We start from the raw sequence: 12,914 nt of genomic DNA on the forward strand, positions 1-12,914 counted from the left end.
ACTTTCTGACTCCCTGCCCTCCCCCCCGGCTCACAACTCCCTCCCAGACATTGCACCCCACCAACATTCCTACCCCAGCCAGAATCCTCTCCTGCATTCATACCCCTCCAAATCCCATGCCCCAGATCACAACCCCTCTGTCACTCAAAGTCCCTCTTAGACCCCACAATCCATCCTGCATTCCAATCCCCTCCCCTGAGGTCCCTTCAGCACCCAGACCCTGTCCCAGACCCTGCAACCCTTTATAGAAGAGTGTGGCTCTTGATCACTTACCAAAAGCTTGGAGAGAACCCCTCCCCATCAAAAATTATTGCCTGCCCCTGTTCTAGATAGCTACTGCGGACAAGGCAGGGATCATTTGTCTGAACTAGGAAAGAAAAGCTTAGTGGGAAATTTTGGAACAATCCACCTCTCAGCAGTGACATGCCTTATAACGGCATTTCTCAAACTCCACACTTAGGAGTATTGGGGCGTTAAGACATATTAGATGTGTTGTGAAGATGAGCTGCTTAGTATAATTGACTCTTGTCCATGATCAATAAGCGTCACTTCTGCGCATTGAACTCAGATCTGCATATTAACAGCTTAGCCTGACACCATACTGGGAGGTAGATGCTAGCCCCATCTGACAGGGAAACAAAAACACAAGAGATACACAGCAGCAAGTCTCAGAGCTCAGATGTTCCCTTCAGCCTGGTCTCACAGGCGGAACACCTCGACTATAATCTGTTGTCCCCGAGTGCAAGCCTAAGCCAGTTGACCCAAGTTCTGAGACTCACTGCCAGGGGCTGTTTGTAGCTGTCTTGGTGGTGTTGACCCACCTTAAGGCACGTCCAACAGGCCACAGAAAATTCCTGCAGCACAGGCAGAAATAGAACCCAGGCACCCTAATGCCCAATTTACTGCTAGGCCATGCTCTGTCTCAGGGAAGTGATTAAGCTAGGTAAATCTCCCAAGGCAGTTCTTTTACTTTTGCACTGGGCTTTGCCAATGTCACATGCAGAGCTGAACTCCAATATCTCCATTTGCAACCAACTATTGTTGCTAAGAGTTTTAGGTCACATCTGGTTTCAGACATGCATCTCATGATGCTAATCAATTTCATGTTTTTCCCCACCCAAAAGCCATACACTGGGCCAGATTCACAAACCTTCAGTGACCTGGGATTTGCAATGAGATCTGGGGCCAGGAGAATTCTGCTAGCTTTCATTACCCATGTTTTGTTCTTCCTCTCAAGCCTGCCTGTTCACTAAACCCACTGTGTCAAAATATTGACATGCCTCTTAAAAGGTCTGTCATTTACAGCTCAGCACTCGGCTGTCTTTATAGCCCTTTTCCCCCTGAAGATTTTAAGCTACAGTCTGTCTGAGACTAGATATACAGTTAAACAGAAGTCAAGAACAAACAATAATTACTGTAAGATCTATATAACCTCAGACACCTTTTCGTACAGGCAAGTGTTAAGCCCACTATTCTAACATACATGTTATTTCCACTGCAGTAGACCAGAGCACAAACAGGATTCATCTTCACAACAATACTGCTGTACTCTTAGCAGCTTGTCAGAAGTTAGCAGCCTGCCTGGACGTGCACAACTATTAAGTCAGATACATGCACAATCATTAAGTCAGAAGTACATGCCTACAGCCGCATTGTTAGCTTTTATCTTCTTCCAGAGGGGAAGAGAGAGCACTTGCCCACTGAAATCAGTTAATCAAACTCTACCCTCGTGCTGGGCAGAGAGACTTGCTGCTGGCATGTATTTAAGACTACACATGCTCCAGGTGATGGACCCATCATTTAAACAAGGATCCTGATCTGGCTCCTTTCTGTTGCCACTCCCCCGCTTCTGACCCTCACTCTGATCACTCTAACCTGGGCTCCTACATCACACATCCTGGAGACCAACTCCTCGGAACTCCTAAATGGACACTATCAACTGACATCACCAGCTTCTTTACAAGATTTCTCTGCAAGGGGAGCAAGTTAAAATGCCCTTGAAAAGAGACCCAACAGGTTTCACAGACAGGTTCACTGTTAGTTGCACAACCTGACTTAGTAACTTGACACTTAACAGCAAACCGGCTCCAGATGCACATGAAGCAGGAACACGAGACAAGATGGACTTTTACCTCCCAAATGAGCAGAGAGACACTCATCTGCTCCTCAAACACTGCACTGTTATAATCGCCCCCTCTGGCCCCCATACTATTTGAGCACCTTCAAAGTCAGTAAGAAGAGTGAGCTACAGTGGCCAGATCAACAGTCCAGGCTGCATTAGCTGGAACTCCCTCCTCTTTATACTCTTTTCAGAGAGCCACCGGTGTGTTCAGAATGCCACCCGCCCTTGTCCACGCATACCGCCCTCCCTATGCAGGCTGACAGCTTTCTGGAGTTTGCTATGAGATGCTACTGGCAGTCCCCACCCCACATCATACGCTATGGCACGTGGGGCCCCAGGCTCCCCCGTTGTGCAACAGGCCAGAAAGGAAGCAGAAGATGAGACATTTCTACCCCAACGGTACCAGGGGAGATGTAGCAGATGCCCACCTACTTACATGACAGCACACCTCCTTACAGTGTCAGGAGAAGAGGAAGGCCCCATAAAACAGAGCGTTGATGCCAGTGGCGGCGGGGGAACAGACCCTCCCCTATAACTTCGAACTGGAAAGTTGAAAGCATGCTCACTACCCCACATGTGGCACTCACAAGACCGAGGGGGGGGAACTGCAAACCCCCATGCCTTCCCTCATAGCTTTGCAACATCAGCCCTCACCGCCCCTCCCCCCCATGCCTGCCCTCATGCACGGCCAAGGAAGCGTCTGCACACACTCCCCGCGCGTGCAATCATGCAGAGGGGAGGCGCTCGGAGTGCCCCCAGGGGACGAAGACAGAGGAGCAGCCTGCAGCTCCCGTCCGGCGCGGGACCCCCACCCTGCAGCGCCGCGCACCTTGACCGAGTCCACGGGGTACATGACCGTGTGCTCCAGGATGCCGGCCACCGCGCCGGCCGTCATGTGCGTGGAGAGGGAGGCGCCGCTGGGCAGGCTCTCGTAGTCCTCCCCCGGGCTCTCGGCCTCCACGCTGGGTAGCCCTGCCGCGGCCCGGCCGCAGCTCAGCTCCATGCCCGCAAACAAGGCAAGCGCGAGTGGTGGAGGGGGGAAAAAGTTCAGGGGCTTCTTAAAGGGCGCCCCGCCCCGCGTCCGTGATAGCCACGCCCCCGCCTCCCTCCGCCAATGGCAGCCCGACTTCGAGGATGGGTTGTCCTCTGATTGGGAGGGGCTTTCCCCGCCCATTCTGAGGTCAGCGCCCGGCTGCTGCCCAAGAGGCCCTGAGGTTGTCAGAGGAGCGGCTGCAAATCCATAGGACAGGGCATCCGTGTGACCTCACCAGTAGGGTCCAGGGGAGGCAGTGGGTGTGAAGGCAAGAAGTGGAGGACAGAGCTAGACTCAGCTAGTAGAGTTTGCCTGCAAAAACAACCAGGAGTCATGTGGAATCTTTACCTTAAAGACTAACAGATGGATTCGGATGTAAGCGTTCATGGGCAAAATACCTGCTTCGTCCACAAAAGCTTGTGCCCAAATCAAAATGCGCAGGACTCCAGGTTGTCTTTGCAGATATAGACTAACAGGGCTGCTTCTCTGATACTGGCCAGAAACCTGCATGTTGTAATGCTTGGTCAGGGCACTGCAGGATCTACATGGTAGAAACTTCAGTGCATTAGCCAGGGGCTGAAATGGACAAGTCTGTTGCAAAACTTTCTCCTAAAATCATCTTTGGATGTGGGATTTTTTTTTAATGGAAAATTGGGATTTCCACATCAATTGATGTTATTTTTCCTTTCGCAAACATATGCTTTTTCTCCTGTTGAAAAGTTGTAATATACCGGTATTTGATATTTTGCCAGAAAGTCTGTGAGGGGAGGGAAAACTATATGCCAATCAATTCTAGTCTGCGGTGGATCAGCAGGAGGCTTGAATATACGAGTCATTAATATATACATTTTTGTGTTGTCATGATAGGTGGTATCAACCATGTTGAATAGTTATTAAACTAGTTCCAAGCAGGTGTGGTACTAGTTTGGAGACAATCTTTTTGGATTATTTCTAGATGTTTCAAAGGGGAAACCAAACTCAGCCCCCATCAAGTGATGTTCGGAAGGTGGTGAATCTGTTCTTGTGACACAAGTTACAAGACACTGAGTGATCTATAAAAGGTAGGAAGGGAGAGAAAAAACCTCTTTCCAGCTTAATTTATACAAAGCTCCCAATAAATGAGCAAGGACCTCAAGCCTGGGGAGAAAAGTAGGGATTCACCTAACCCAAAATAAACTTCTTTGGGAAGAGGTGCTTTCTGGAAGGACCTGTGAGAACTATAAATATTTCCTTTAAAAAGATGCTAAGGCATGGGTACTGGAACAGTTTTGAAAGGAGGGGTGCTGACATTCATTGACTCAAACTGTAAAGCCTGTATATAATGGAAAGCACTTCAAGTCACGGGGGTGATGCAGCACCCCCTGCCCCCTTAGTTCCAGCACCTATGTGCTAAGGGATTGTGGCAAGGGAGGGAGGAGAAGGATGCTTGGCCTGAATGCATTTGGCTTCTGTATAAAACCAGTAGAGCAGAATACCACTGAACTTAAGTGAAATTACATCACTGCCAAATTCTGGGCTCTTATAAAGGGAATATTTCTGCTCACAGACTTGTCTATTTACTTGGCCAGAGAACTTGTCCCTGTGGTTTTGTATGTGCATTTTACAGGCTTTCCCACTGCACTGGGGGAACATTTATAGGGCCAAAGTTATAAGCAATCTGCTACTCTCATGGTATTCCTTGCATCCAGAACCTGAAATGCACAAGCACATTACCTTACATTCAAAACAAAAAAGCAGTCAAGTAGTACTTTAAAGACTACCAAAATAATTTATTAGGTGAGCTTTCATGGGACAGACCCATTTCTTCAGATCATAGCGACACCAGGTCTGAAGAAGTGGGTCTGTCCCACGAAGCTCACCTAATAAATTATTTTGGTAGTCTTTAAAGTGCTACTTGACTGCTTTTTTGTTTTGATAATGTATAGACTAGCACGGCTCCCCCTCTGTTACTATTAACTTACATTATTTCACCTGCTAAAGACCTCCCTATGTGAAGGGGAAGAAAATGTAAATATGCATAAAAAGAAACACATAGTTGCTATACAAATACAGAGCAGAATGATTTAATGATCTGAGATTCAAGCTGGCCGGACCCATGCCAGCACCACACTTGAAATCCCTGAAGCATTAATTTAGCAGCTCAGCTGAGTTCCAGACAGATTTCTTGATGGAAAAGTGTACCCACTGTGCTGACGGTAAGAATAATGGTTTGGTCAAAGTTTCCCTGGCAATGTGCTAGGTAACTGTCCCCTTCCATGCCAAAGATAGCTGCCTGGCAGCTGGGTGTATTGCCTTGGAAGGAAAGGTTTTTGGTGTTAATGAAAGCACTGTCCTTGTGTATGGTGAAACCTCTTCGGGACCTAATCATGAAGTCCTAACTTTGGCAAAGCATCCATTTGATTTCAAGGGTTGTTTTTCCTGAATACAAGCTGCAGCATTTGGCTCACGCAAACTGAGGTGCTTTCTTTACACTCTACATAGAATTTACTCCAATGCAGAGGGCCCACATACATAAGGCCTGGACAACCTTAAGGCCTGAGTGTATGAATTAAGTGGTTCAGTTAAATGTGCCCAAACCCTGTGTGTTGATGTGAGCTCCATCCTCTAATCAGAGGGTATAGTATAACCAAGAACTGTGATTAACATATTGAAGAGACTTGAAACCATACGTGACTTCTGTTCCACTTTGCTACAGAGATTCCAATCTCCCTACATAGTTTATCATAGTGAAATCTGAAGCATCTCTGGCATGGAATTCTTTGAGTGTGGAATGAGTGCAAATGGCCAGTGAAGGGGGCAGATTCTGTCTCTGTAACCAAAAGTCACACTTGAGATTTGATGGTGTAACACTGGGTCTGAAAGAGATGAAGCAGAGCCATTTATTTAGTATCTGTTACTTTCATACCATATTGCATTTTAAAAACCCCAACAATGCACACCCATTCAACTTTTCTTGTCTTTTTGCAGCTATTTCTTGTTCTTCTTCCTCTTTTCTGTTGCAGGTAACCTCTCTTTCTCCACGGACATCTTTACTAAAAGACAGATTTATATGATCTTTCTCCCATTTCTTGCCTATCCATTGTCACTTGTTCAGTTCCTTGACCTCTTCCAACAGCTTGAACCTATTCCAAGTGCTAGAAAGGCCTGACAATCCCAGACCAATAAATCAGCCTGGACTGTTTGGATTATAGCTTCTCCCTTTTCAGCCCTTGTGCAGAGCCTCGTTCAGAACAGCAGAGGTTTAGAAGGGGCAAAATCTACAATGATTTTTGTATTACACCAGTTCCTACAGCATGACTAGGTCCCATTACACTAGGTGCTGTATGTGTACATATGTAGTGCATCTCATTAGGCTAAAGAAATCCTGGCCAGTCTTTTTAGAATGCAGACTCCCAGAGGGAAAACACAAACCTGCAGAAAGTCAGGCTGCAGGCTAAGGGCACAGCACAGACGGAACACAGGCCTTCTGACATGCTGTCCAGTACCCCCATCCCTTAGACACAAGCAAAGATAAACCACTCAGTTTGGAACAGCTGGATGGGTGTGAACAGAGCAGACCACTACCTCAGGAGCACCTACGACATTCCTAGGGAGTGGAGGATCAATGAAAGCAGAACAAGCCAGAGACTGCAGAAGAGAACAGCAGCTATTTTGCATATCAAAACCAAAAAGCAGTCAAGTAGCACATTAAAGACTAACAAAATAATGCATTATTTTGTTAGTCTTTAATGTGCTACTTGACTGCTTTTTGGTTTTGATAGTATATAGACTAGCATGGCTTTCTCTCTGTTACTATTTTGCAAATGTTTGCAATGTTCCTGCTGGTGCAGAGAGGAAGTACAATGTGAGGAGGGAACATTACTAGAATCTGGCTCACCTCAGTTTAGCAAGGGATCTTAGCATGCCTTGCTGAGAATCTTATGTAGACTTCTTAATTTTGAAATTACCATGCCCATCTTCAGCTAGAAAATTGTAATGTCCTTCTTTTTGCATGCCTTTTCACAGATGCAGTGTGTTACCGGATAGCTCTGAGTGCTCAATGCCTTTACAAAGCAAGTCCAAGGTATCCCAAGTTGGACAGCCAAATATTTTAGGCATGCACAGATAGTAGCTATGTTTGAAAATTTAACTTGAACCAAGCCCTGTTCAAATTACAGTTGTGTTAGTTTGAGTCTCAAAGAATGACCCCAAAAAGCATAAGTTTTGTATTTCTGTCATCACTTCATTCACAGACATTTTCTAAACTAAAAAAACGGTCCTCCTGCTGCAGCGATACCAGCAGAGGAAGCTATGAAACCCCACAGAAGGAAATGTCTTTTCTTATGCAAAACTGGATTGGAACCATATTGCTAACACCCACTCAGACAAACAACCCCTCATGCCTCATTGCTAACCTCTTTGCCCCAACTGAAATCCAAGGTGTATGAGTTGACTGTTGGCTCTTTGAGTCAGGAATCAACTTTTTGTTCCTTGTTTGTATACCAAAGTGTCTCACTACTGGGGGACAAATTAAGCCGATTTTCAGGATCTGGAGTAGCATGCCTGGGCCAAATCCTGCAGTCCTTAAGAGTATGAGGACCAAGTGACTAGAAAGTGAGTGGAGGACTCAAGTGCAGAACCCTTATTGCACAGTGAGAGTAAAATATATTGGTAACATGCTTCTATTTTCTCCCCATGCACATGTCTTTTAGGCATGGACTTACTGGTTCTGCACCTAGCTCACTGCCACTATGCCCATTCTGCATGAGTTTAAAGTTTGACACCATGGGATTGTAAGCTCCAATTTGCTCTGCTCATTATGGGGCTTTCAGGAACCCCATAATTTTACCTTTGGTAGTCCAGAAACACTGAGCACTTTGCTCCAGCTGAATCTATTTCGTTCTCAGCTACCCAGATCTTAGGGCCAGATCCTCTGTCCTGCTCCCTCTCCTTTGTACCACTTTGACAGTACAGAGGGGATACAGTCTAGTCCTATTTCCCTTGCTGGATGTTCCTCTGACATGGGGCAGTCCATGGCAGGCCTAGAACTATTGCCCTTGCAGCTTTTTCACAAGGTGTGGAGGGGCATTGGGCTCAGAGTCTCTTTTGTGCCTTCCCTATTCTTCCACAGTCAGAACCCGTCCCAGGTTTCAGATAGCCGAACACTAAACCACAGGTTCAGTAGCATCCGCTCAGGTCTTCCAGCCACCTGGGTTATCGATGTGTCAAGTCTGTCAGATGAAATCTTGAAAAACAAAAGGTGCTCTCTGCAGGTATTATGAATCCTTTGCCACTTCCATGTCACTGAGAAACGGATATCAATTTTTTAAAAAATGTTTAACCAAAACTAAAATAAGTTGACAATCATTTTTTGCTGCATCACAATATACCATGGGATGTCAGATTGCAGCGTGGGGGCGGGGGTCGATTTATTGCATCTAGATACAAAAAAATCAACCACTGAGTGTGCTCCTGTTGACTCTGGTACTTCACCAAAATGAGAAGACTAGGCAGAGCCAACGGGAGACCATCAGTTGTAGACCTACTGCTATGAAAATAACATAGTAAGCAGACCTAAGTACATCAGTTTCAGCTCTGTTACTCATGTAGCTGAAGTTGCATAACTTAAGCAGATGACCCAGGGTAGTACAGACAAGCCCCGAGTTTCTAAGGCTAAAATAATATTTAGGAGCCTGGTCCTATGACTAACACTGTGTGTTTATTTTCATCATGTAAGGAGTCCCAAATGAAATCAATAGAATCTTCTTCTTTGCATTACATTAAACAAAGGTTTAAGTCCCTTTTGTTGAGGCAGTTAGTCAATGAACAACACTTGTTGAATTAAAACTCCTTCAAGGAGAATGATTTTATTTATTGCTCCCATTAGTTTATCTCAATTTCTACTCTATAAACGATGGAGTCAATCACAACTAATCTCTTTCCCATTTATTTGGCCTGGAACGACCAGGTGAGCAAATGATTGTATGTCAGTTGCCTTAATGAATGAACCCTTTCTCCCCATCTTACACTTTGCTCCTGGAAAAGTAGTTGCATGGACTGATTTTAACTGTGTTGTGTTTTCTGTGCAAGAAGTGGTTATAAATTAACCCCTAGCAGTAGACACAGCAGGAGTCTCTTGTGCTATCTCTTTTGCTGCACAAGCACAATGGGGACCACTGTGACAGGAATGTGTTTTGGAGCCAGTATACGAGATGATTCCATCCAAAGACACAAAGGATGAAGATAAAGAGAAGATTTTTGTCTAGCAGCCTCGGAGATAGTCTTAATGGTCTACATATCAGGTCTAAAATGCCTGTGCTCCCTGGAATCACATGCTCACATCCCAGCACACTTGGCATAGCCCTTCATCTGTCTAAGGATATGGAGTCAGGCTGTCAGTGGATATTAACAATCTAATGCCTTGAGCTAGAGCCAATGATACCCTCTGGAAATGTGCCTCCTGCTGTTTACTGTATGAGGTAACAGTGTCTCCTGGATAATACCTTAAAAACCCTATATTCTGTGCAGCCGCTAACTGATATCCCGGCCTTTTTAATAGGCCTTTTCCTGATGTTCTTTGCCAAAATCTCATCACTAGCATAGCAGGTACTGACTGCTGCCCTCCTCCCCAGTGACTGAAGCAATTCCAAACTCTTGGACCCTCTTAAGGGTGAGAAAATTAATTCTGTTCCTGCAGTCCTTTTACTTGAACCATCATGAAGCACAGCTCTATTCTGAAGCTGCCTGAATACACACGGGATCAAATTATTATTACTATTTATTTGTAGCGTGGTAGTGGCCTGCAGCTCCAGTCAGGGGCCAGGAGCTCACTGGTGATGTACAAACACAGAAATACAAAGGTTATTTGCTCCACAGAACATAAGAACTAATGGGTCACCAGTTGAAATTAACAGGCAGCAGGTTTAAACAAACAAAAGGAAGTATTTATTCACACAGTCAACCTGTGGAACTCCTTGCCAGAGGATGTTGTGAAGCCCAGGACTTTACCAGGGTTCAAAAAAGGAGCAAAATAAATTCATGGAGGACAGGTCCATCAATGGCTATTAGCTAGGATAGGCACAGATGGGGTCTCAAGCATCTCTTTGCAGGAAGCTAGGAATGGTGCACTTGATGATTACCCATTCTGTTCACTCCCTTGTAAGAACCTGACATTGAGCACTGTCAGATGACAGGATATTGGACTATATGGACCCAGGTCTGACCCAGTATGGCCATTCTTGTGTTCATTTACATTCTTGCTGTCCCCCTGAAGAATCTGACCCTTACTGTGGGTTAGTCACATCAGGCATCTTATACATTGAAGGAAGAGGTTGAATACATGATCTTTTAGAAGATTGCTGAGCATCTGTGTTGCATGATTAAAAACTATAAACAAGAATGAATTAGCGTAATAATGTGCAATAGATAAGCTTCAGGGGGGAGTAGACAATGTTTGCCAAACTTTGTGAATTAACATACAATCTCATGCAATTTCAGCTAGCAAATTGCTCCTTTTCTTATGAGTGAGAAAGAAGTTTAAGAGCTTCTTCTTCATGGATCTTAGCTTCCCTTGGTTTTATACATTTAGTTGCTCATAGTGTCGATAGCTTTGAGGTGGTGATACAAATCATGCAGCCACCAGGGGGTGAAAAAATATCTGTGGATTAAGTTACAAAGAGCAGGATTCAGCAATGCCCTGCATCTAATGCAGTCATTTACACCTGTGCCAAGTGGGGGTGAAACATTGCCAAATCAGAAAAATAATGATTTGCACCAACATTGCACTGGTGCAAGTGATTAAATAATGCATAGGACAATGGTCAATCAGACCCATGGACCTGCAGTCTTGCTTGTTCTAAGGCCAGCATGACTGTCTAATAAGGCCTATAGATGGGTGTAAATGTGACACTGCCAGGCTTATGTAATGTGGTGTTATTGTAAAGAATTGGGATCATATGTGCACTTGTAAATTCTATTCCAACTCCTTGCATTTCATCCTTAAAATGAAATAGACCTCTCCTGTCTTGAATGAGACCTCTGACCAAGAAGGACTTAAGACATCCTTCAGCATCCCAAGGCCTCTGCTCAACATTTCTTAGCTGATTAGAGAGATGAGGTTAGGCTTATTGCAAGTCATTCTACGAACAGGAGGTGTGCGAGATGCCAGCGATAGCTGAAGGCAGTGCATATAATATGATAACATGGGAGTGTTTGGTTCTGAGCAAGGCAGGAGGACACCCTTCTAAGAACTAAACACAGTCCCCTTTATCTACAAGACCCAGTAGGAAGCTATGTATTCTCTAGTGCTTCAGTAACAATCTAGTAGAGGCTCCCTGCCTGCCCACCTTAATATGGACCAAAGTCTCCTTTCAGCAGCACTGTTATAACATCATGGAAGCAGACAGTGCGGTGAAACTGAGAAGGGGATTTGGCTCATTGTTTAATTGGTGAGCGTAGTTGTAAGGCAAACTTCTGAAGCATTACATCAATTGTAAATTACAGGACATGTCCTTTGTGTGTATGTGTTTTATAGAAGGTAATTATAGTACCTGTCAGTGATGGTGAAAGACACAGAAGCACTGAGGAGGGTTTGAGGCATTCGCTTCAAAAGGCTGCTGTGACTGAATGCACTGCATGCTGTTTAGGTATGGTCCTCTAGTCTCCAGGAATATGTCCAACCAACATTTGCAACCTTAAGTTTAGGGTGTAACACCTTTGAAATCTTATGTAATTACATGATGCAGTGAAGCTGAACTTTCTCCAATTTCGATCCCCAGAGCCTGTCCTCACCAGCCTGGTCCCAGGTTCAGATCATTAAGGAGCAAGGGTTTTCAGTCACATTGGTACTATTTGTTCTCTAACAAAGTTGTGGCCTGACCATGTGAGGTGCTAAGCTACTGCAGCTCCCACTGAGTTACAGCAAAAATGCATTTGGTCTTTTTCCCAGGTCTAGGTGAAAGATGACAGGTGCCGTTTCCAAGAACCCACAAGAGAGACTCCTTCAGTTTCCCCTAGTAAAGGCTCTTATCTTCTTCCTTTGAACTGCAAGTCTGGACCAAGCCCCCAGCGTGAAGCTCATCAGAAGCCGTTAAGCTTCATCAAGTTTAAACTGCTCAAAAGTTGCTGGTCTGGGTTTGTTTCTACATCCAGGTCTGCCAATGACAGTGTGCGGTGGGTGACAAAGAGGGCAGTTGCACCAGGGCCTGGAAAGTCACGGGGGTCTGGAGTTCCTGGCCACTGCTGCTGTAGCAGAGCAGCGGCCAGAGGCCTAGGCCCCTTTGGATTGCTGTTAGAGCATAGCTTGGCCGTGCTCTGATCTAGGCAGCACTAAAGCTGACTGCCCTCAGCTCTGCCCCTTCCACCTGATGCCCACTCCTACCTTGCTCAGAGGCCTGCAGTGGCTGTTGGCCCCGTCCCCTGCCCCCATCTACACCTTAATCCTCCCCAAGATGCCTTTAAGCCAAGCTCAGGCTGAGATGCTTTTGGCAAGGCTGTGTTAGACGTTTTGGATCACAAAACTACCTCTGATTCATTCAGTTGATACTGAGCTGGGAACATTCTGTCTGCCTCTGCTTATGATGGGTAATGTCAGCACTCCAGGACTCCTCTTCCCATGAGGTCAATTGGGCCCAGGCCCTCAAAAAAGTACTTAAGTGCCTAACTCCCACAGGATATGGGTGCTTAAGTACCTTTAGGGATTGGTGTCCAAGATAGTCCTCCTGGTGACTTCATTGAGAGAAGCTTTCCAAAAAGTTCTTTGTTTAAATTAAACTTAGTTTC

The 12,914-nt window shown here is 45.4% G+C and overlaps 1 protein-coding gene across 2 annotated transcripts in view; it reads right to left on the minus strand.

Moving 5' to 3' along the window:
• Positions 1-3,124, minus strand: part of SLC25A37 (solute carrier family 25 member 37) — a 28,565-nt gene extending 25,441 nt beyond the window's left edge. The window contains exon 1 of one of the 2 annotated variants that reach the window (XM_074981756.1): positions 2,952-3,124. In XM_074981756.1, coding sequence (XP_074837857.1) covers positions 2,952-3,017 — 66 coding nt within the window. In that variant the 5' untranslated portion in view covers positions 3,018-3,124. Of the gene's footprint in view, positions 1-2,558; positions 2,670-2,951 lie in introns of those variants that run through there. The other variant, XM_074981757.1, reaches the window with a different exon arrangement.
• Between the last annotated feature and the right edge of the window lie 9,790 nt (positions 3,125-12,914).

This window comes from Carettochelys insculpta, chromosome 31, assembly GCF_033958435.1.
Source record: "Carettochelys insculpta isolate YL-2023 chromosome 31, ASM3395843v1, whole genome shotgun sequence".
Classification (NCBI taxonomy): Eukaryota; Metazoa; Chordata; order Testudines; family Carettochelyidae; genus Carettochelys; species Carettochelys insculpta.